The 25,005-nt window shown below is 48.1% G+C and overlaps 1 protein-coding gene across 1 annotated transcript in view; it reads right to left on the reverse strand.

Moving 5' to 3' along the window:
• UFSP2 (UFM1 specific peptidase 2) overlaps window positions 1–25,005 on the reverse strand; it is a 218,585-nt gene that overhangs the window by 153,681 nt on the left and 39,899 nt on the right. The window contains exon 5 of the mRNA XM_086962505.1: window positions 427–584. Within this exon, the coding sequence (XP_086818631.1) occupies window positions 427–584 (158 nt within the window). The remainder of the gene's footprint in view (window positions 1–426; window positions 585–25,005) is intronic.

Genomic DNA, 25,005 nt, shown 5'->3' on the forward strand with positions numbered 1-25,005 from the left:
TCACATCTCTGGTCACCTCAAAGACCTCCACTGGCTTCCAGTCAATAAGAGGATCACTTTCCGACTGCTTACCCATGCACACAAATCACTCTACGACGTCGGTCCAGAATGCCTCAACTCACAACTGTCCTTCTACACCCCCCCCCGCCAACTACGTTCTTCCAACCAAGCCCTCGCCACTGTACCTCGCATCAACAAGACCACTATGGGAGGCAGATCCTTTTCATACCTGGCTGCTAAGACATGGAACTCTCTCCCCGCTTACCTTCGCCTTACCCAGAACCACCTAGCATTCAGAAAGCAACTTAAAACTTGGATATTTGACAAGTAATTCTCCTCCCCTTCCTAAGCGCCTTGAAACCCTCCGGGTATGTAGTGCGCTATATAAATCTTTTGACTTGACTTGACTTGACTTCAAGTACTTACACTCCCCATGTCTCTTCTGCAGGGGCTGATACAACAGCATCAATTGGCAAAATCATGCTTATGTCGTGATGTCTCTTGTGTGCCTGGGTAATGACTGGTGCTTTGGCAGCTGAGGAAGTGGTCATCTCAGTCAAAAGTGTAAGATTTATTATCGTCTGCTGCAAGAAGTGAGAAAAGACACAAGTATCACTTAGGTCTTTGTTACTATCCAACACTGAAACATAAAATGTGGTCATTATAAGATCGGACAATTTCTCCCTTCTTTTTTAAATACCTTTCTTAATTTTGTTTCCAATCATAATAATATGAAACATAGATTTCAGTTGCATATACTGGTCCCAAACTTTCATTGCCAGTCAAGTGTGGGATTTTTGGATGAACAGATGCATGCAATTGAATTAGATGTTAAAGCCAATCAGCTTCCTCTTCACCATCATGGAATATTTTTAACAGCATAGACCCAGGTTAATCTCCAGTTTTTCTTTGACTTTTTAATCACAACTGCTTTGCTGTGTTCTATTTCTATCCCCCTTTCAGCTAGCAGAATGCTCCATGTTTTCACCAATATTTGCTTAAATAAAAGTCTACTAATTTCACTTCTTATGCTCCCTCCTGTCTGATATCATAAGCTCTACCACTAAGCACCGGGAAACCTCCGGGTAGCTGTGTGCCATATAAATTCAATAAATAAATAAGCTTGCATTGAAACATATTTTACTGGATTCATCTTTTTTATGCAAGTGAAGTCTGCCTTATATACCACCCTTGTTCCCCCAGCCTAAAGAGACACAGGTTCGTTGTTTCCTGGACATGAGATGTGTTGCTAAACCAAACCCATTCTGGAAGTTGGTAAGTGAGAAGTGATTTCAACTTAAAACAGTGCAAGTCAAAGGAGAAGAGACAGAATACCCATATGCTTGCTTTTAAGTTCCTGCCTAAATTTAGAATGATTGACCGTTCAGTCAAATCAACATAGTGGTGCCCAAATAATGGAACACACTTGCCAATCAAGAAGAACAATAACACATCAGGATTAAAAATTAATTTGAAAATATACAAGATTGTGAATTGTAGGGGATTACCAACATGGACAGTGGGCTAAAAAGTCTTGAAAGGCTATCAATTAAATTTTATGAGGGGCAGATGCTATTCTGCGTATTTTAGGCCTTCCATTAAGGCCCTAACCACTAACATCCTAAAAATTGATATGGTCTGTAATTTGTCGATGTGCTGTCATAAGAACTCATATTGATGATTAAGTTAAAACAGATAATTTAAGTAGCAACACATATTGAAGAATGCTTTGAATAGAAGTATGAACTTAATTAATGCTTTGAGAAATGTAAAGTTAAGGTAAGCTCCTCTATTTGACTGGGTAGCATGTCTGTGTAATTGGTAGCATGCCTCCTTAAGTTGCTTAAACAGTTCTTCAGGTAAAGTAAGGTGGACAACTTCTATGATTTAAGATTCCAGCTTACTAAATTCAGCAAGTGTGTATTTGTATGTAATGTCCTTCCTGTTTTTTTTGCCTAGACAACGTGTGCACCAATGGACAGGCACGATAGATCAACATTTCCATCATTCGCTGTTTCCAAGTTCATGAAGATCATTGTGCATGGTATCTGCTGTATCTTCCTGACCAAGTGTGATGCTAAAGATACCGGGAGAAAAGTGTACACAATTTCCCTGACCAATCTATCTAGACAGAATTTCCTTAAGACAGGGGAGCAGAGACATGGGTCGGAAGTTGCTCTATTAGTTCAGGTTGGCTTAAGAATTCTTGAGGAAGGCCTGGATTTCTGCAAGTTTCCATTTATCCGGGAATGTGGCAGACTTGATAGAGGTGTTCATGATGTGCGTCAAGGTAGTGCAGATTGGTCACGTTACTAGGTTGTAGATGGGGAGGGGCCTCTGAGTGGATAGTGTGCATGATTGACACTGTGTTGTTACTGGTGAGGGTTGTTCATTCGGTCAGTTAGCTGTCGGGGTTGATGGTGGGTAGTTTGTTGAGGATTTTGCTAGGGTTGGGTTGGTGTGCGAAATTGCTGTTGATGCTTGTGACTTTGCTGTGGAAGAAGTTTGATAGGTTGTTGCAGAGTTGTTGGGAGGTGGTTATGTTATTGACAGAGGCTGAGGGCGAGGTGAAGCCCCAGCTGTGGTACATTGACTTGCGCTGTGTTGATTTGGAAATGGATGATCGTGTGGTTGGTCCATGTCAGCTTTGTGATGGAATTGTATTTGATGCTGTCACTCATGGTGAAGATGGGGTCCAGGGTGAGTCTTTCAGTGTGTGTATTGGGCCTGAGACAAGCTGGCTGAGTACAATGTTGCCCAGGCTTTCAAGGAGTGCTTTTGAGCAGGGGTCAGTGCTGTCTTCAAGGTGGAAGTTGAGGTTGCTGATGAGTATGTAGGCTCTGGAGTTGATGGTGAGAGGGGCAACAAATTCGGTGATGAGGTTAGTGAAGGTGGATTGTGGTCCGGGTAGTTGGTAGGCAAGGGTTCAGGTTTAAGGTTTTGGAAATTTGCAGCGTGAAGTGCACATGTTCAACAAATGAGGTGGTGTGCTCCTCGTGGATGCTGAGCATTTGATGGATACCTTGTAGAGAATTGCGAATATTCCTCCTGGCTTGTGAAGGGGGTCCTGTTGAGATATCTTGTAGTCCTCTGGGATTGCTATGGCAATGTCGGGAGCCAATGCGGGGTTGAGCCAGGTTTCTGAGACGAAGAGGATGTCTGATGTGTCACTGCTTAGGAGATCTAATTTCTCAGTTTCATTTTTGCTGAGTTTGAAAGGTGGAGAGTGTGTACTCCTTGAGAAATCACGATTGTACTTGTTTGGATTAATATCCGTTCGAACGGATATTAATCCAAACAAGTACAATCGTGATTTCTCAAGGAGTACACACTCTCCACCTTTCAAACTTGTATCTCTTTATGAAGCTCAAGAGGTCCAGAGCTTCGAGTGTGTCTCCATCTACCTACAAAAGCAGCTTATCAAAGCTTAGAATCCTTGGACCTTTCCTGTCTTGCTGGTCATTTTTGCTGAGTGATCATGTGTTGAGTAGCATGCATGCGAGTGGGTGGTGGTGTATGGATTTGCAGTGGCGTGTGGTGCTGGGTGGGGGTGTTGAAGGCATTGTTGGTGCTTGTGTGGGCTGCAGTTTGAGGCACTGTGCGGCAGCAGTGGGGGTGGGTACGGCACCCAGGAACGAGCGACCTAAGGTGTGCTGTGTAGTATCACTGGGTGATGATCAGACCAGGGTTCCTGTTCCTGGAGCCGGGCACGGACCAGGCATGGATGGGCACAGACATGCTTGCCTTTGAACACTTTTGGCGCAGACACGCAACAGCTGCCATTAAGTAGGTCCTGGGAGAGAAGGAGGAGAGTGGGAGGGTGGTAGGCGGGACTGGTATGCCTGGGAAAAAGTGGTGGGAAAGTGGTAGGAACTGGCGAGGAGCTGTGGGAGGCGGGAAATGCAACAGAGACATGGGCTGGGAAAAGGGAGCACAAAGCTGAGAAGGCACAACAACACAAAAAATTGGTGAAAACAGCAGGGGCTCAGTAAGGAAAAAAGAGTGGACAAGAGGCAAGAGTTGGAAAGAGGCTCAATTGGCTGAAGTCTGCTGATAGCCAGAAACCGGTCCTAGGATGCTTGATTCCGGTCCAGGAAAGACATGGCTTGGCAGTTTGGACTGGACTGTTCCCATGAGGCACAGGGTCAAGGCTGATTTGCATATGGCCATGTCTGAACTGGGGTGGTGTGGCGTGCAAAGAAACAATGGATTTAGGCCCAGATCTCTGTACTGGGGTGAATGTATGACATTGTTCTGCATTCTGTCCATCAACTGTCGTTTTACATTTGTCACCCTGAGTGGGATGGGTATGCTCAGACGTGAGTCCCATGCTTTCCACACCACTGGAGTCAAGCTATCCTGGCTGAAGACGGCTGACAGCCAGAAACCGGTCCTAGGATGCTTGATTCCGGTCCAGGAAAGACATGGCTTGGCAGTTCGGGCTGGACTGTTCCCATGAGGCACAGGGTCAAGGCTGGCTTGCATATGACCATGTCTGAACTGGGGTGGCGTTGAGTGCAAAAAAACAATGGATTTAGGCCCAGATCTCTGTACTGGGGTTAATGTATGATATTGTTCTGCATTCTGTCCATCAACTGTTGTTTTGCATTTGTCACCCCGAGTGGGATGGGTATGCTCAGACGTGAGTCCCATGATTTCCCCACCACTGGAGTCAAGCTATCGTGGCTGAAGAGGGATGATAGCCAGAAACTGGTCCTAGGATGCTTGATTCTGGTCCAGGAAAGACATGGCTTGGCAGTTCGGCTGGACTGTTCCCACGAGGCACAGGGTCAAGGCTGATTTGCATATGGCCATGTCTGAACTGGGCGTCTCAGTAAAGCAAATGCTGATTATGCCTTAGCTTGCCTGCTCCTTTGAGTCAGGAGAAAGACTGTCATCTCTCCGAGAGAGGGAAAGCTCCTTGTAGACCGGCTTTCAAGGAGTGGCTGATTATGTTGGGTACACCCTAAATTTGTGCCCAGAGATCCAAAAGGGGAAGAATATCAAAGCTATCTTGGATTCAGACAGATAAGGCTTCTTTGGGATTGTTTCTTTCCTAACCCTTAGAAAGTGGAAAGGGTTGCACCGTGGGAACAGTTGCCCCTTTGGCTAGTGAATCCTACCATTCTACAAACACGAAGTTGACATAAAAGTGGCACACAGCCTTCTGCACACTGGACCCAGCAAAGAGAGGGTGAACTAAAGCCTGAACTGCACCTGCTGAACTCAAGGGACCCGCAAAGAGTACTGTGCCTGCTGTACCTTCTTGAGGAAAAGAGCTCCACTTGTGCCACAACAGAAGAAGTTGATTGAAGGACTTGGTGGCTACCTTCTGTTAAGCATCAAGACCACAAAAGCTAAGTAAAGCTGCATCCTCAAGAGTCCAGATGCCCGGGACATCTGCCCGCCACTGGTTACCAAAGTGGACCCTGGGAGACTGAGTCCTGACCTACACAAGGTGCCCCTTTAAGTCAGGGAACCTGTAGCTAAAGTCAAAGTGGACCCTGGTCCCACTACAAGGAAGGTTTACTTACCTGAAAGTAACCGCTGATACCGCTGGAACCGGAAGACTAGTTGCGACTTGGACCGGACTGGACTCCAAAGGTACCTTGTAGAATATCAAGGCCTGAGACCAGCGACTACCCCTGACATTTGTGGAACCAAGCCAAGAGTGGCCCAAGGAACACTCACCACACCTCTTCAGTATTTTCAGCATCTTCCGCATCCTACATTCAGACTACTTCTTTGCTGGACCGCGATACAAGATATAAATACAGTGAGGGCCCAGTGACTGCTGGACCTGGCAGGTAACTGTCCCCCTGGATCTAAGTGGTCCCTGTGACTGGCTCCCAACACATTGTGGGCTTTCCAAGAATGGTTTAGTAGGTGTCCTAGCCAATTGGCTCAAAACCCACTAACAAAATAAGGCACTGTATTTCTTTCATTACAACGCAATAAATCATTGCAAGTATACCTATGAAAAATGATATCTCCGGTTACCCTCGATAGATTTGATTTTTTTGTAACACCTTATTAGGCACAATAATAAAACAAAGCAGGCACATGTAACACAAGAGTTATGCATGAGTACAGTAAGTGCACACAGAGCAATCCAGCCCCGGAAAGCCTCTCACCAGATATTAGAATATAGTGGCTACCCGGAGGAAGTCAGAGCCTATTTGACTGGCTTTCATGGCCCGAGGAAAGTATTTTGGGGGCGGCACATGGATTCTGACTGTAGACAATCCATTTGCCTTAGATCCTCTACCATTTTTTGGGGCAGCTTCTACTTTTATAAATCTCTCTCTCCGCTACCACACACCAGTCTATATCCCTCTTCCAGGCTCTGAGGCAAGGTGGGGACTCCATCCCTCACATATGAACAATAATATGTTTGGCGATCCCCATGCCCAGGGTTACCCATAGTTGCTCCATATGACTAAGGTCTGTGGCCTTACTAACATTAAGTAGACACCATTTGGCACAAGTGTGAGAAAGTGCCATCTTTCTTGCATTGGTTTGTCCCCACCTTTTGCTGAACTGCTGATGTGCTTTGACTGAGTGTGCCCTGTGCTCCTGCCAACCAGGTGCCTAGGGCCTGTGTTCCTTTACTAAAAGCTGTGTTGAAACTAAAACCCAATGTGTGCCATGCTCACAAAACCCACTGCCCTGGCATACATCGGTTACCCCTCTAGCTGGGTGCCCTATGCCAGTGGTGTGGGCACAGGTGCATGAGCCATGTGCCCCTACAGTACCCAGGGACATTCATGGGCCCTTTAAGTGCAGTGATGCCATTAAGAGTATATGGTGCTGGGAGGTTATCATTACGAACTCCACAGCACCATAATGGCTACACTGAAGACTGACAAGTTTGATATCAAACTTCTCAGCACATTAAACCCACACTGATGCCAGTGTGGGATTTAATGTAAAATGCACTACAGAGGGCATCTTAGAGATGCCCCCTGAAACCTAACCTACAATCCATGTCTTGTCTGAGGGGCTGCCTAGGCTGCCACACAGCAGACAAGTTGCTGGACCCCTGGTTGGAGAGTCCTCGCTCTCCTGAGCCTGCAACAATGCACATCCAGGGACGAGGTGGCAAGCCTCCTCCCCCAGGATGGGCAGGAGAAGCTTCAAAGGCATTTCGCCCTTGTGAGCTTCTCCAGACCATTTGCTGTACTCAGCAACTGGCCCCCACCGGCTCTGACCCCCACTCTGGCAGGAAGACTGGTGGGCAATCCTACGTCAGGAAGGGGTGTGTGCCAGCCTGTGCCAACTCCATCCCTCAGGTGGGAAAGGTGAGGTGAAGCACGATCCCGGGCTCCTGCCATCTTGAAGATGGGAAGCCCTGCCCAATCACATCTAGGCTCCAGCCCCCCTCCCACGGGAGAGGAGCAGGCTAGGGGATGTACCCACCCCAGGACAGGGACTTATTGGTCCCTGCCCTTGCCCTACCTGTAACACCCCATAAAATAGTATTTAGGGGCACCCTGAACCTTCCTTCCTCAGATTGCGATTTGCAACGACAAGAAGATCAAGAAACACGAAGACCTGCCGTGCAGCTGCTAACAAAAGGACAACGCAAACTGACTTGGCACCAGAACTCTACAGGCCTGTTGATCCTTGAACCTGCTCCTGCGAAACTCCAGCGTCTCCAGCAGACAGCAACCTCGAGAACCCCTGAGAACCTGCATGCCTTGAACCTTTCAAAAGACTGGGACTCCCATGAGCAAAGGTTCTGCTCCAACAGCAATACCCCTGGTGCCAGCCAGGAACTGCGAATCCAGCCCACTCTGCACCCTACAAGCCCGGCTCTGCCTGAGTGAACCAAGACCACGAGGACGTCCCCCCGGCGACTGGGATCCGAAGTCCAGTGCCCAAAGACCCTCCTCGACGACCCAGACCACGCCTGCAGCCTGAGAACCAGGGACCCTTCCAACGGCGACCAGCCGAGGGTAAGATTTCCCAACACCAAAAGACACCCCTGCACCTGGTGCCCACAGCCCCTGCGCACTCCTTTGGGATACCTACCTCTTCTCCAAGATCCCAACTTACCTCTTGAAGTGGTGGTCGCACCTGAAGAATCTCCTTCCCCGAGCCTGCAGCCTTTGTACACTTTTTAACTTTCCCGTTGGATAACATTAAGCGCCCGACGGCTCAAAAGCACCCTGCACCCAGCCGCCCGAGTGCCGCTGGAAGTGCAACTACTACCCTACTCTACTTCCCCACTTGCCCTTAGTAAGTGACCAGGAGCTCAGCTCCCACAGCTGCGTGGCCTGCCTGCTTGCAGCCACCAACCAAAGGCCCCTACCCTCCATTGGATTGCATTGGACCTTCTCTCTCTGCACCCAGCTGCCCCCGTGCCGCTGAGGGTGTAACAACTGTATCTTTCCGACCCTGGGAGACCCCTGGGTCCATGCCCAGAACCTTAACTCCACCAGTCGAGTCAAGTCAGTCAAGTCAAGAAATTTATATAGCGCGCTACATACCCATAGGGTCTCAAGGCGCTAGGGGAAGGGTGGGGAGTTACTTGTCGAATATCCAAGTTTTAAGTTGCTTTCTGAATGCCGGGTGGTTCTGAGTAAGTCGAAGGTGAGTGGGAAGTGAGTTCCATGTTTTGGCTGCCAGGTAGGAGAAGGATCTACCTCCCATGGTGGTTTTGTTGATGCGAGGTACAGTGGCGAGGGCTTGGTTGGAGGATCGCAGCTGACGGGAGGGGGTGTAGAAGGACAGTCGTGTGTTGAGGCATTCGGGCCCAAGTTCGTAAAGTGCTTTGTGTGCGTGGGTTAGGAGGCGGAAAGTAATCCTCTTATTTACAGGGAGCCAGTGGAGGTTTTTCAGGTGCTCAGAGATGTGTTCTTTACGCGGGATGTCTAGTATGAGCCTGGCTGAAGCGTTCTGGATGCGTTGGAGTTTTTTCTGAAGTTTTGCGGTGGTACCGGCGTATAGAGTGTTTCCGTAGTCCAGGCGGCTCGTGACTAGTGCATGGGTGGCCGTTTTTCTAGTTTCGGTGGGGATCCAGCGAAATGTTTTTTTGAGCATGCGAAGAATGTTGAAACATGATGATGAGACGGCGTTGACTTGTCTGGTCATCGAGAGTGAGGAGTCCAGGATGACGCCCAGGTTCCGTGCGTGGTCTGTCGGGATGGGTGCTTTTCCAAGGGCTTCTGGCCACCAAGAGTCATCCCAGGCGGAGGGGGAGGTGCCTAATATGAGGACTTCTGTTTTGTCTGAGTTCAGTTTCAGACGGCTATGCTTCATCCACACGGCTACTTCTTTCATTCCTTCGTGTAAGTTGGTTTTGGCGGTGGTAGGGTCTTTGGTGAGTGATAGGATCAGTTGAGTGTCGTCCGCGTAGGAGATGATGTTGAGATTGTGTTGGCGTGCGATGGTCGCGAGGGGGCTCATGTATACGTTGAAGAGGGTGGGGCTGAGTGACGATCCTTGTGGCACGCCGCAGATGACTTCAGAGGCTTCTGACTTGAATGGTGGAAGACGGACTCTCTGTGTTCTTCCGGTGAGGAACGAGGTGATCCATTCCAGTGCTTTTCCCTGGATTCCTACGTCTCTGAGGCGCTGTAGAAGGGTGCTATGACAGACTGTGTCGAAGGCAGCGGAGAGGTCGAGGAGGATGAGGGCAACTGTTTCTCCGTTGTCCAGTAGAGTTCGAATGTCGTCTGTTGCTGCGATGACGGCGGTTTCAGTGCTGTGTTTGGCTCGGAAGCCAGACTGTGAGGAGTCGAGGGATTTGTTGGCTTCGAGGAAGGCGGCGAGCTGGTTGTTGACAGCTTTCTCAATGACTTTGGCCGGGAATGGAAGAAGCGAAATAGGGCGATAGTTTTTGAGTTCGGTGGGGTCAGCTGTGGGTTTTTTCAGGAGGGCGCTGAGTTCTGCGTGTTTCCAGCTTTCCGGGAAGGTGGCGGAGTTGAGGGAGCAGTTGATGACATCTCGGAGGTGTGGTGCTATGATGGAGTCTGCTTTGTTGAAGATGTGGTGAGGGCAAGGGTCAGTTGGGGATCCTGAGTGGATGGAGTTCATCAGTCGGATGGTGTCCTCAGTGGAGATAGGGTTCCAGTCGTGAAGGATGTTCAAGGGGGGTGAAGGACCTGCAGAAGGTTGGGTGGGTTGGTCTTCGGGTCGGTTGTCGAAACTGTTGTGGATGTCTGCGATTTTGTTGTGAAAGAAGGAAGCTAGGGAGTCGCAGAGGGCTTGGGTGGGGGTGATGTCGTTGGAATTGGCTGATGGGTTGGTAAATTCTTTGACGATGTTGAATAATTCCTTGCTGTTGTGGGCGTTGTTATCTAGACGGTCTTTGAATGCGGCTTTCTTGGCAGACCGGATTAGTTGGTGGTGTATGCGGGTGGCGTTTTTGAAGGCGTCCCTGGTGTTGGTGTTTGGGTCTTTTTTCCAAGCCTTCTCGAGGGAGCAGCAGTGTTTCTTCGATTTCTTAAGATCATCGTTGAACCAGGATGCGTTTTTGCTGCCTAGTTTGCTTTGGCCTTTTTTCAACGGTGCTAGGATGTCGGCGCTGTTGGATAGCCATTGGGTGAGGTTCAAGGCTGCTTGGTCGGGGTTTGAGGAGTTGGCGGGGGGGTTTAGTAGAAGCGATTAGGAGATCTGGTCGGTGGTGATTTTGTTCCAGTTTCTTCGCAGGGTGGGTTGAGGATGGTTGTGGATTGTGGTCTTATTGTAGGTAAAGTGAACGCAGCTGTGGTCCGTCCAGTGTAGAGCTGTGGTGTGGCTGAATGAGACATGTCTGCTGGAGGAGAAGATAGGGTCGAGCGTGTGACCTGCGATGTGGGTGGGTGTAGAGACAAGTTGTTTGAGTCCGAGGTCGGCAAGATTGTCCAGAAGGGTGGTGGCGCTGCTGTCATTGCTCTTTTCCAGGTGAAAATTGAGGTCTCCCAATAGAATGTAGTCCTCGGAGTGGAGGGCGTGTGGGGTGATAAAGTCTGTGATGTCGTCACTGAATTGTGCACGGGGTCCTGGGGGACGGTAGAGGAGGGTGCCTCTGAGTGTGGTCTTGGGGTCGGTGTGGATCTGGAAGTGGAGGTGTTCGGCGCTGGCCAGGTCGACGTCAGAGCTGGTTGAGATGCGGATGGAGTTCTTATGGACGATAGCGATGCCTCCTCCTGTATGCTTGATGCGGTCCTTGCGGATGATCTTGTATCCTTCCGGGATGGCAATGGTGATGTCTGGGGCTGAAGAGGCATTCATCCATGTTTCTGTTAGGAAGGCGACGTCCGGTGAGATGGTGTCGAGTAGATTCCAGAGGTCGATGGCGTGTCTGTGGACCGAGCGGGTGTTGAGCAGGATGCATTTCAGGTGGTTGGTGTCAGGTCTCTGTATGGTGTTGGTGGATGAGGAGCTGGTTTTGGTGCCGTCGAACTTGCAGGAGTTACAAGAGAAGGGGCCATGGGTGAGTCCAGGAGCGGCTTGGACGCAGTTGGGGGAGCGGCCGGGGTTAAGGGCTAGGAGGGTGGTGGCATCGTAAGCAATGCGGGAGGGCTGGGCAATGCGAGGACCAGGGGGTATGGCGCTGGGCGCGGTCCAGGCACGGACGGGCGTAGACGGGCTTACCTTTGGCGCACCTTCGGCGCGGCCGCAGCGCGTGGACGCTGCGCGTTGGAGCATCAGGCATAAATGAAGTGTGGAGGGGGCGGAGCGTGGGAGGGTCAGCTGGGAGGCGGGGTCTGGGAGGAGACACGGGTGAAACTACAAACAAGTCTAAATGGCCGCCCAGAGAGAAATCGAAAGTGGGGCACAGCCGAAGCTTCACTCAAAGAATCTAGTTACTAAGTGACTAAGGAGACGCTTCACCGACAAACACAATCGCCGCTTTAGACAATTGATTAAAATTAAAATGTAGCAATGCGCGCTCTAACGCTAACAAGCGCTCAAACGTAATGTCATTATTTCGGAAAAGCAATGCGGGCAAAAACGATACCAAGCGCAGTGAGATGATGCATGCGCTGTAGCAGGACGGCAGTCAGCAGGAATTCTGGCAGGCAAGGCAGGCAGCTAGCACAGGGCTTCTGTGGAGCGAGTGGAGAGCTGGGGGAGCGACCGTGATGGATGGAATCCAGACGGTCACAGGGAAAGAGAGGACGGGGCTGGTGTAGTGAATCAGTGTGTGGGAGGGTCAGCTGGGAGGCGGGGTCTGGGAGGAGACACGGGTGAAACAACAAACAAGTCTAAATGGCCGCCCAGAGAGAAATCGAAAGTGGGGCACAGCCGAAGCTTCACTCAAAGAATCTAGTTACTAAGTGACTAAGGAGACGCTTCACCGACAAACACAATCGCCGCTTTAGACAATTGATTAAAATTAAAATGTAGCAATGCGCGCTCTAACGCTAACAAGCGCTCAAACGTAATGTAATTATTTCGGAAAAGCAATGCGGGCAAAAACGATGAAAGCCGATGAAAGCCGATAGCTTACTTTCCTTCCATAGGCTAACATTGACTGGTTTTCACTGAAATTTCTTCCAAGTGTGAAGTTTGGAAACTTTAAAATATTCATCTAAAATCCGCCGAATAACGAATTCCGAAAAACTCACCTGTGATCAGGAGAGAAGCCAGTACTGAGCTTGTAGCCCAGTACTGAAGCGCAAAAGTAATCCTAACTGTACTTACCAGTAACTTATATTTTCTTCCATAGGAAACCATTGACTGTTTTTCTCTAAAATTTCTTCTGTGTCGATTTTTGCAAACTAGAAATATTCCTTAAAAATCGTACCAAATACTGAAACGTGATTACTTACTTGTCTTAGGTAGAAGTCCTAGTGCTGAACCTAGGAGTCCAGTACTGGATTACAAAAGTAACGAGAACCTACTGTACCGAATTTCTTTCCATAGGATAACATTGCTCGTTTTTCACTGAAAAGTTTCTAAGTGTCAACTTTGAAAATACATTTATATTCTTTAAAAACCGCAACTGTAACCAATACGCTTTTACTCAACTGTTTACAGCTTAGGTCCAAGGACTGAATCCGGGATCCAGACCTGTGGATAGAAAAGTAATCCTTAAAGTAATAAACTGCATGTATGTAGAAAAACCCATTGAGCTCAATGTTAAATTGTGTTTAGAATTGTGTTGCCTATTGCAACCACTGTAGCTATTGTACCAAAGTCTATTGCCTTTCTGCAAAGTAATTACCTAAATTAACTCATATTGAGAAGTATATTTTGATACCGGTTGGTTCTAAAATAAAACAATGATATCCTTTGATATAAAAACAATTGGCCTAGAGTTCAGTTCTTGAGTGTGTGAAACCTTTTGCTGACTGAGTGTGTACAACAAATGCTTTACACTGTCCTCTGAGACTGCCTTACTGCTCGACCAAGCTACCACTTTGGAGAGTAAGGTCATATCTGACTTTAGCCTCTGTTATACCTCTGAAGACTGGGGACTCTATACACACTGTACCTTACTTTGGCCCAGTGTATATAGAGCCACTTTCTTACAGCAAGGTGTTAAATCGTCACAACACACTCTGCTCAGACATGCCACAACTGATTTTCACAAGGCCTGGATTGTAGTACACTTCCAGATGAAAAAGGATCCTTCCTGCTCACACTGCCTGCAACAAGTTGGATCAAGCACTCTACCCATCCTAACCAAAGTGCTGCTAGAGAAGTAAGACCTGTGGAGTATTTTTAGCTGTACTAGTCAAAGCTGCACTGGAATTGCAACCTTCCTGGGAAGACTAAGGTCTCAGGCCAGTCCTCAACAGCTGTGCCACCAAAATCTGCGCAAGGGAAGGAATATATCTGGGGAATTATTAATCAACTTTGTATAAGTGAGAGAGATCGCCTTGCTGCTCATGTGATTACCTAACAATCTTTCCTCTAGTGGTGATGACTCTGGCAGGTCCTCCCCTCGGGGATCACTGCCAAAGTGCATGCCAAACGAGAAGATCGCAGAAAGTCTCTGCAGATGCTAGCTCATACTCTTTCTGTAATTCCAGGACAGGACTGCCATCCTGCTGGACCAGAGATCCCCCACTTTGGATATACCTTATAAGATCCCACTTAACAAAATATGGTCTTCTCCCCAAAGTACCCAGAGTCCATAGTCTGTGTGGCCTAGGTGATTTTGCCCTCCCACTCCAAAGCTCCAAGTGTTGTGTGCCAAATCTGGGCCATGAGTGCTGTTGGTCCTGTAAGTGTCAGATGCTTAAGACTAGTATAAAGTACTCGTAGCTACCCTCCAGGGCGGCAAGATGGTCCATATGATACACTGGTTCATCCGTGGGTAGGTGGACCCACTGATTAAGACCGCTAGGTGCGCCATCCAATAATACTTTTGTACATCGGGTACGGCTATACCCCCATCATACAAGTCGCTCGTTAATTTGGATAAAAAAGAAACAAGGGGTCCCATAACAAGATTCTAACTTCACTCTCTATAGTTTTAAAATAGGCCGCGGGAACGGAGAACTCTGCAGTATGTACTGGAATCGTGGCAATGCCATCATTTTGAACAAGGCCACTCACCCGAGCTGTGAGAGGTGGAGTGACCTCCAGTGTGGGACGTCACTTAAGACGTAACAGGAGACCCTGAAGGTTATTAGCGTGAAACAGCACAGAATCAGTGGGAACATAGATCCCAAGATAGCAGAATCCATCCGGCACTATATTTGCCCTACAGTCAGTCAGAAGGCTAGGTGTCCTACCATAGAGAATACATACCGTGGATTTGGACCAGTCAATAGTATACCCAGAGTACTTACCAAAGTTGGTGCAAATATCTAATACTCTGCAAATGGAGGATTGTGGAGTGGCGATGTACACCCCTGGAAATATTTTTATTGTTTGTATTTCTTTCTAAAGGTAAAAAAGACATCTATTTTTTAAAAACTGGTGTTGGATTTTTATTGAGTTGGGGTTCTTACTTATTGACTGTTTTGTACTTCTAAACACATTACAGTGATTCCTTTGATTACGGCTGACTGCTCGGTGCCACAGCTATCCAGGCCTGAGCTAAACAATTTATTAAAGAACCTAACATTTTTCAATTAATTAATGGTGAGGTCTCATAACCACGCCACATAATAATCTACTTTTCTACATTTTTTGTTTAGAGGTGGAATCAAGATCTTCTGTCTAGCAGTCTTGATCTTTGGAGGTGACCAGGATGCCTGGTCAACTGACTGGTGGCCCCCTTCCCTTGGAGAGTATCCGCGTCCCACTAAATCCGCTCGGAATTTGGGCGTGTTGATCGACACCTCTCTTGCTATGGACCAGCAGGTAAATAGAACAGTCTCTACCTGCTGGGGGGTCATCAAGACCCTGAGGAAAATCACTCACTACCTCTCTCTGAAAGCCCGGAAACAGACTGTAGTGGCCCTTGTCACGTCCCACTTAGATTACTGTAATACACTCTACTCGGGTATCAACCTAGGCCTCATACAACGCCTGCAGACTGTACAGAATGCGGCAGCTAGGTTCGTTCTTGACGTCCCTGGCCGCTCATCTGCCACCTTAGCCAGGAAGAGTCTGCACTGGCTCCCAATTCAGGCTAGGATCTCCTTTAAGATCCTATGCTTTGTCTATGGGGCGCTATGTGGTGATGGCTCGGAAGACATACGTTCTCTCCTAGTCCCCTACACTCCCCGTAGAGACCTACGCTCCTCGGGTAAAAATCTCCTAACTATACCCCGAGCGCGGAAAGTCTGGTGGGGCGGAAGGGCCTTTTCTGTTTTGGCCCCGAGGCTGTGGAACACTCTTCCTCTGGAATTAAAATCACAACCCTCTATCGGTTCTTTCAGGAAGGCATTAAAAACATGGCTTTTCGCAGAGGCTTATCTGTAAGTTGGTTTCCGGTACATATGTTTTCTTTATTTCTGTTAGGCGCCTTGATGCCCACGGGCTACGTTTGCTCAATACAAGATGCCCTTCATTCATTCATTCATTCAGTACAACTCAGCTAGGAAGCGAAGACATTTAAAATCATCCAAAATGATGGAAGAAAACATTATTTTTAATTTTCAAATTTTCTGAAATTACTGTTGATTCCCATCAGTTTTTGCACCTTTTTTAAGGAAGGAACCACGGATTTGGACCTAGACAACCTGTACTCCCTCAAGATGAGTGAGCCGATGGGTCTGTGCAAGGACGGGGAAATACATATAGGCCACTTCACAGTAAAAAGGAGATTTTGAAAAGGCCATATGCACCTGGGAAGAGGTACTCAGATCCCAAAACATCCCAGTAGAGGTTACCCGAGAACATGGGTGAGGAAAATTACCTCTTTCAATACACCCTCACAGAAGCACGTCCCAGACTCGAAGTGGAACAAGCTCAGTCAGCATAGTGCTTTAGAGTTGGCTCTCCGTCAAAGAGAACTGAAGGCCCATTTGGTACTCATAGCCAGGAGGAAAAGATAATAGCTATGGCTGAAAGACAGCTGGCCTTAAAAGAGAGAAGGGTCAGTCTGGATCCCCAAAGTAATGGTGGCAGCACAGGAGCAGATGTGTCTGCAATGGGGTCTTGTGATCCCAAGTATATTGTGTCATAGTTTGTAGACATAGACCATTGGTTTTCTGCATTTGATAGGGCTCACAGGATGAGAACGATAAGCACTCATCACTGGGGACACTTGTTGTGGGAACTTGTCCCAGTAGTTGGAAGGAACAGGCTACGGAGGTCAGAGGAAGATGTAGCAGAGTCTTATCCGGGAAGTAAAACACCCGATCTCCAACATGCAGGGAGTCAGGGGCACTCCTCGAGGTTTGAGCGGCCCGATACCCTTGATGAAGTACGACAAAACCTTATACATACTGACTCTCTGATTCCAACAGAAGCATCTAAACTGTGAGTAAGAACATTGATCTAAATAATGATGTGTCCAATCCCCCTAGTGTGTGACTACAGGGACGGCCCATCCCTGAAATTTCCCTATGATGTCAATAAATTGACATAGACATGTAGGTATTCCTTACTCTATTTTGCCATTTTTTGTTATCGGGTGTATGTTTTAAAATGTTGTGTGTCGGTCATGTGTATTAATACTAAGAAATGTCACTGGATACAGCACAACTACCATTTAGCACTTATTAGGCACAAAATTAGGAGTGCACATTAAAGATTTGAGGATGCCCAAATTTGATTATGGATTTCTCTCGTTTCAGCAGTTGACCCTTCAAGGAAAAGGTCCTCAATGTACAGTCTGTATGTAAATGTGCATGTTTTTTAAACGATGTGATGTGTTCAATAGCCTGTTTAGTATAACTAGCAGGTAAAACACAGGTCCTGAAGAAAGCCAATTGACCTTCCGGGACAGTTTGTGGCTGAAACATGTCGACCGATTAGACACTAGGGACGATTATATCCTAATATAGTGTCACTTTTCATACTTTTAATCTAGCCCCTAAATCTACGCCTTTAAATAACTTTTTAGGTTTTGGAGGTTATTTTAAACTCACCAAGATCGCCTGTCTCCACTCACAGTTATCACAGAACTCCGTTTACAAACGCGTTGAGTCTACTCACACACATTATGTGTGTGAGTGAGGGTCCAATGATAAAGCAAGCCAGAGGTAGTGCCTGTGGGTGAGGACCTTAATAAATATATATAAATATATACCCAGGTATATATCCATAAAAACTCTTCTTTAATCTCACACAAGTCCAAGACAAATATGTGGTGAGCACCAATTTACCTGGGTGCCGTTACTTACCAGTCTCGGATAGACAATATACATGCACTTTATGATATTCAAGAAATGTCCTCCTTTAGTTTGTTGAAAAAGAGTCCTATCCCCACATGAAGGAGGCCCTGAAACCAAAGTTAAGTCTTACCTCAGAGGAATACAGAAATAAATTCTAAAATACCCATAAAGATGCACAACAGTACAGGGTGGATTTGGTAGAAATCTCAGTAAAGGCAATGAAAGGTTGGTTAAGGGGGAATGGAGTTACCACTAATGATGGGCTAAACAACTTGAATTTGAATTTAAAATATTTCTATAGCGCAACATACACCAGACGGTTTCTTGGCGCTTTTGGGAACATGGACTACAGAAACAGAGGGATAAACAGAAATCAGTTCAGAATTGAATTCATAGTGGGAAAGCTTGGCTGAACAGAAAAGTCTTCAAGCCCTTACGAAAGAAAGAATAATCTTTGGCCAGACGCAGATGGGCAGGAAGGGAGTTCCAAAAGGTGGGTGCCAGAAATGAGAATTTGGACCCACCCCATTTTTTCCTCTTGAAACGGGGGACCTGTAGGAGAGCTTGGGACGAGGATCGGAGCTCCCTAATGGGAACATATTCCTTCAACAGGGCAGAAATAAAAGCAGGGGCGGTTCCCTGGCGAGACTGAAAGACCATACAGCCCAACTTAAAAAGAGAGCGCTGCCGGACAGGCAGCCAGTGTAGATCCTTTAGAAGTGGCGTGGAGTGGTGAGAGCGGGAAAGGCCATAGACTAGCCGAGCCGCCTGATTCTGCACTAGTTGAAGTTTTCTTAGACTGTAGGCCGGGATGCCGTTGTAAAGGGCATTGGCGTAGTCCAACCGGGAGATCACAAGGGCAGACATGATTAGTTTTAGTGCCAGAGGGGAAAAGAAGCGAGAGACAGTGCGGATGGTGCGGAGAGTGAAGAAACAGGAAGAGACGACAGAGCTAACTTGTGACTGAAGAGTGAGAAGGTTATTCATTCTTATGCCAAGGGTCTTAACGGTAGGAGAGGGAGTGGGAGAGGGACCAAAGGAAGAGGGCCAAAAAGAAAAAGAAGTCCAGGGACTGGAGGAGCCACCCGTGAGAACCAGCTCGGTCTTGTCTGGGTTCAGCTTCAAATGGTTGTGGCTCATCCAGTCCCTGATGAAAATCATAACAGTTTGAAAATTGGAAATAGAATGAGAAGAGGGAGAAAGATCAAAGACGAGCTGGAGGTCATCTGCATAGTTATATACAGTGACCTCCAGCTGCTGGAGTGCAAAGATAAGAGGGTAGATATACAGATTAAACAGAAGAGGGGAAAGAGAAGAACCCTGGGGAACACCACAGGTGATCTTACGTGGGGTTGATGTGAAATCCCCCAGCCGGACTGCCTGGGTGCGGTCCTGCAGGAAGGACGAAAGCCAGACCAGGGCTGAGCCCCCGATTCCCGCCGCTCTGATACGTGAAAGCAAGATGGAGTGGTCCACCGTATCAAACGCGGCGGAAAGATCGAGGAGTACCAGAGCCTGGTGTTTGCCCTGGTCCAAGCCCTCCCTGAGTTCGTCCTGGACCGACACCACAACGGCTTCCGTCGAATGCCTGGGCCGAAATCCCGCTTGACAAGATGCCAAGCCGCCAGTTGCTTCCACGTGGGCACTAAGTACCGACGTGGTGTATCGCTCAAGCACCTTGCCTAAATAGGGTAGCAAGGAGATGGGCCGATAGTTAGTTGGGGAGGATGGGTCAACACCGGGTTTTTTTAAAATAGGTACAATAGAGGCCGATTTAAGGGCAGGAATTACAACCCCTTGTGCAAGAGAGCTGTTAAGAAAGGTGATCGGGGGCTGAGTGCAGACTGAGTAGATCCGTTGAAGGATGTGGGCCGGACAAATGTCGGCCGGGGAGCCCGATTTTACCTTGGGAAGTAAGCTCAAAAAAACTTCTTCCGTCAGAGGGGGAATCGAAAGTAAGCAGGATTGAACAGAAGGGGGAAGGGGATCAACATAGCTAGGGGAGGGGGGGGGGATGTTAGTCTTGATCTTAAAAATTTTATCCAAAAAATAATGATTCCGAGAATCACATAGGGCCTGGGTAGGGGGGAGGTTGGGGCTGGTCCTATCTGAGAAGGCCAGCTCCTTGACGATATTGAAAATTTCTTTTGATTTATTTTCAGACACTAAAATTTTAGAAGAGAAGTGAGCAGATTTTGCTTCTAAGATGGATTTTTTATATTCCTGTAGTAATGCCAGGTAGCGCGTTTTCTGTACAGGGCAATACTTCCTTCTCCACAGTCTCTCAGCTCGCCGGAGGGACAGCTTTTTTTCCTTTAAATGTTCGTTAAACCACCGGTTTGCCTCCTTGGGTCTTTTGGTCGATATCCGGCGTAAAGGGGCTATTATGTTACATGCCTCCGTGAGCCAAGAGTCAATCGCGACAGCTTGTGAAGAGGAAGGTAAGCCAGCCAGATCTGGGGAGGAGTTTAGCAAAGAGGATGATAGGGCATCCAAATCGGCGCGATTCCAACTTCGTGCCCAAGTGTTTTTTTGTGGCAGAGTCTTAGTGACAAGATTAATATGGAGGGAAAAGGATATGATAGCATGGTCCGACCATGGACATGGGGACACTAGCAACGAAGAAATGGCATAATTAAGGGACCAGACTTGGTCGAGCACGTGGCCACGTACATGGGTTGGGACATTGATGTGGGAGGTAAAATTCATTGATTGCAGTGATTCAGTAAATTGCTTAGAGGCTGGACATTCACATGGGTCATTGGGCCAATAATTAAAATCCCCTAGTACTAAGACTGAGGCATGATTGACCGCCAATGTAGCCAGTAGATCCTGGAAAGCTGGTATAAACAAAGGAGTGGGCTGGGGCGGCCGATATGTTAGCAAACAGATGAGCGGGGGAGAGAAGGTAGAAGAGCGAACCACTAGGTGCTCGGTGGAGTCGGTGAGAGTAGAAGGGAGAAGCTGAAAGTTATACTCCGACCTGGCGATAAACGCCACACCACCCCCTTTCTTGTCTGCCAAGCGATCGGCACGAAGGGCCGTATACGATGGGGGAAGGGCAGCTAAGAGGGATGGGAGGGAGGACTCACAGAACCAGGTCTCGGTTAGACACAGTATGTCAGGCTTGTGGGAATCCAGTAGGACAAACAGGTCTTGGTGATGTTTCACCGCCGACCTGGTGTTGAGTAAGATGACGGACAGAGAGGAAGGGGAAGGAGAGGGGGAAGAGGGGAGCGGCGCCAATGGGGGAGTGAGGCCAAGGGAAGAGATGGTGCTGGTAGTGGAAGACGCTAGTGGCCAGTTTCCTTGTAGGGTTTTGAGGCTCTCGGATGAATAAGAAATGAGAGGGGCATAATGCCCGGCCCCTAGCCCCGTCTGGCCGCGGACGGGCGCAGACGGGCTTGACTTAAGCGCGACTTCGGCGCGCATTCGTCGCGCCCGCTGCGCTCGTCCGCTGCGCGCACGAGGACACATCGCAATTTATGCAGATTACCCCCGAGCAGCTGGACCGCTAAGTGCGGTCAGGCAGCCTTCAGGCTACACCCAAGATGGCGCCCGCCCGCCCTCCACACAATCGGCACGAGCAGCCGTGATGGACCGGGGCTGGGGAGGCCAAACAACAAGGGGTGAGTGCGCAGTGCAATTATGATTTAAAAAGTCGGAACAGAGGCAAAATAAGCAGTGCTAAAACTGACCCAGCGTCTGCATCCAAATCATGCAGAAACGCTGTAAATAAAAGGTTAAAACTACAGTAATGATCACTGCAGCCTCGCGCTGAACTTGATAGTTAAAGAGAACATTTTAACTAATTGTTCCTCAGAGAAGATGAACCGGAGTCTAGTGGACTCTAAGCTATCCAGTCCCGGAGAGCTGGTTAGGACAGTTGATGAATGGGTACTATAACAAGGGTATACAAGAAAGGGATGATCCTAAGAAAGTGTGTCAGGATCCCCAACAGGGGGACGAGGGAGTCAAAGACAAAATGAAGGAGTTTCTAGAGTCCGGAGGCCCATCCAATAGCAAAGAGAGGGGAAAGAATGGTGTCCCTACAAACTTTGGTGTGAGCAGTGACTGTCAGCAGCCAGGACACAAGAGAGGAAACTCATTTTGCACCAAGAATCCCCCCACTGGTGGCCAGTCCAAGGGGATTGCCAGTGTAGGAATAGGGGTGGAGGCTGGCCCGGATAAAACCAGCGCTTACACAGAAGTCACCTTAGTATCTGTGGGAGGTGTGGATGTTGAAGCATTGGCAGCCTTACCTCCTACTATGAAGTAAAGGTAATGGCCAGAAATCAATGGCACCAAAGGTACAGAGTCTGAGGAATACAGGTGCCAGTGTGGCCCGGTCGTGGAATAACTAGTTTCACTAGAGCAGATCTTCCAGATCTGTTACAGAAGTTTGTCGATGCTGACAAAGAGGTAACGTTCCACCATCAATCCATGGTGAACTTTGACTGGGGAGGGGTTACTGGACTGAAGAAGGCAGCAGTGTTCCCTGCCTTTCCATTGGAGGTTCTGCTGGGGAAGGACTCAAAAACCGCTGCTTGGGCAGACGGTGAAGAGAGCACCCCTGAAGAAGTTCTAGGTCTCCTTTGATGGGTGTTCGTGGCTAGCAGGGACCAAACTGCACTTCAAGGAAGTCTGGGGAGCCTTTAATAATGGCCCAGGCCGCTAAGAGAAAGGGCAAGAGGACTGGAAAACCAACCTCAGAGGTTCCCCAGGCCCAGGAGTTTGACCCTCAGAGGAAGGGCCTGGATCCTGAAGGGGAAAGTGCTGCCCTAAGGGACCTAATAAAGCTTGATGAGCTGCAAGGAGTAGATGGACACTCCAGAGAGGCCCTCTGCCAAGGAACGAGGACCTGCACTACTCCTGAAGGCCTTCTACAGCAGGCTGAGAGGCAAGAAAAGGTATATGTCAGTGGTACCCACATGGTCTACTGGGAAGTAAGAGTGCTGACTGCTCTGTGAGGTCTCACAACCACACCACATAATAATCTACTTTCCAACAACTCCTTTTCCTCTTATTGATGATGGCATTTATTCAATGGCACTGTTGCTCAATAGCGATGCCTCTTCCTCCAAACGACATGGCAACTGCTCACAACTGATTTCAAACTTTCATGGCCACTCTATGTCACATAGCAGCATTAATAACCTTTCCTTAGACGCCGCGAACCAAGATGGCCGCATAAGCTCCCGGCTCCGCCGACCTCCGCCGGCGACCCGACTATCCTGTCGTTGATCCTCTACCCACGCCCTGTGCCTGGCTGTACGAAGGTCACCTGATGCCAACGGTGCTTTCCCGGACTTCCTATCTTATTCAGCGACGAAGTTAGGTCGTGTCCTATTTTTGATTTTTACAAACAAGTGGTTCTGTCGGGTATAGACAATCTCTTTGGGGTGGGCTGTAGGCAGCTCCAAAGCACACAAACAAGCAAAAACTCTCTGATAGTCAAAGTTTTTATATTTTTAAAAACAGAAAAAAGAAACAATATAATTGGAATTACTTCTTTCCACTAAATTGCTGTCAATTACTTGGCAATTACGTGAGTAGTGACTGTGGTGATTCAAGTGACTAGTGCAACATATAATAGTGACACTTATTTACAATAACATTCATTTACAATAAAATCGACCCAGGTTGCGCTCCAGTTGGTAGTCGCGGCGGGTCTTTATCAAGACAGGGGGGGGAGCGCAACCTGGGTCGAAACGTCGACGCTCTCTCACTTTTGGCCAAGTTAACTCCAGGAATGACTGAAGGACTGGGTTCTTTGAGACCCAGCGGTGCCAGGGCACAACACCTGAAACCTTCGTGGGTAACCTGCTCCGGCGTACGAATCACAGAGACACGGGACACTTCCTTCGACGTCAAAGATTCAAGGTTTATTTACTGCAGGGAACACAGAAGTCACGACAAGTACACCACGTGCAACTTGGGGAGACTGCTTCAAATTGGTTCTGTGGATCGCTCCTTTTATACAGTTTTTACCCATAGGACAACATGGCACACAAAAGTTTACAACCCGGTTCCCACCATTATCCCCCAGAGGGGTCGCTTTGGTCACTTTGAAACACATGAGGTCCGGAACATAAGTGCGTAAACATTTGGCGGTTCCCAACTGTAAAAACCCATCTTCCCACCATTAGCAAATTCCAATCAGCAGTAAAACAGATCGAAAATAGGAACAAGGACAGGTGCAGAGGAAGACGGAGACAGTGGGGAGATCGGAAAGGGTGTAAAAGGGGAGGTATCGGGAAACACGAGATACAGGCATCAAAGGGACGTGCCTAATGAGATGCACGGCTGAGACAATAAGTCCGTGCGGCAAGATGAACCTCGAGCGGGGCCATCTGCTTTACAGCAACATCCCCCTCGTCATAAAGACACTTACAAAGAACATGTGTCTTCCACAAATATCTTGGGAGTCCCAGGGTCGCGAAGCGGACATCGTCCGTTCGCTGGCTACTTTGAGGGCAAGAGACAAAATGGATGCCGTATCTAAAATGGAACCCGTGGGTACAGATGAAAAACCCACATAACAAACGAACGGTTTGAGTTAGCACAGCGAAACTGCGCAGATTTACTAAACTCGTCATTTGCGGTTCATAGATACCAAACTCGACTATATTCGTGCGAGTTGAGAACACCACTTACAATCGTCACGGAACCTCAGACGCTCCTTTTGCCCTCATGTAGGCAAGCACTAGTCGGAATCATATTCGATATTCATCAGACCATCGAGATGTTGCTGTAGCATAGCTCTGTCCAACCGAGTCCCATTGGTAACAGGTGGCTGTCTCATACACGTTGTAGCACAGAGGCCACATAAGGCAGGACCACACTGCACACAAAGGCAACACGTGAACAGGAACACCACAACGACTCCGATGATCATCAGAATCTTCCAACCCCAAGTCGACATCAGGCCCCAAAACCACCCAAGTAGCGTCCAATCCCCTACATCCACGTGTATGGATTCGGAGATCTTATGCAACCTCGAGATGGCTTGATAGACAGTAGGAGCATTATCTGGAATAAAAATGCAGCAGCTCGAATGGATCACCTTACATACCCCACCTCGATCTGCTAAGATGACATCTAAAACCATTCGGTTTTGTAACGTCATAAGTCTATCCGCCTGAAGTTCTGTGGTGATATTACCAAGGGCACTGGCAGTAATATTAGCTGTCGATTCTACCACTCGAGTCAACTGTCTCAGGTTCCTACTATTGACCATAGGTCCCCAAAACGGGAGGAAACCCTTGAAAAAGTCTCCTGCCTCTTGACCGGCAGTATCCTCTTCGCTAATTACGCCTCGCACAACTCT

This window comes from Lissotriton vulgaris, chromosome 3_1, assembly GCF_964263255.1.
Source record: "Lissotriton vulgaris chromosome 3_1, aLisVul1.2, whole genome shotgun sequence".
Classification (NCBI taxonomy): Eukaryota; Metazoa; Chordata; class Amphibia; order Caudata; family Salamandridae; genus Lissotriton; species Lissotriton vulgaris.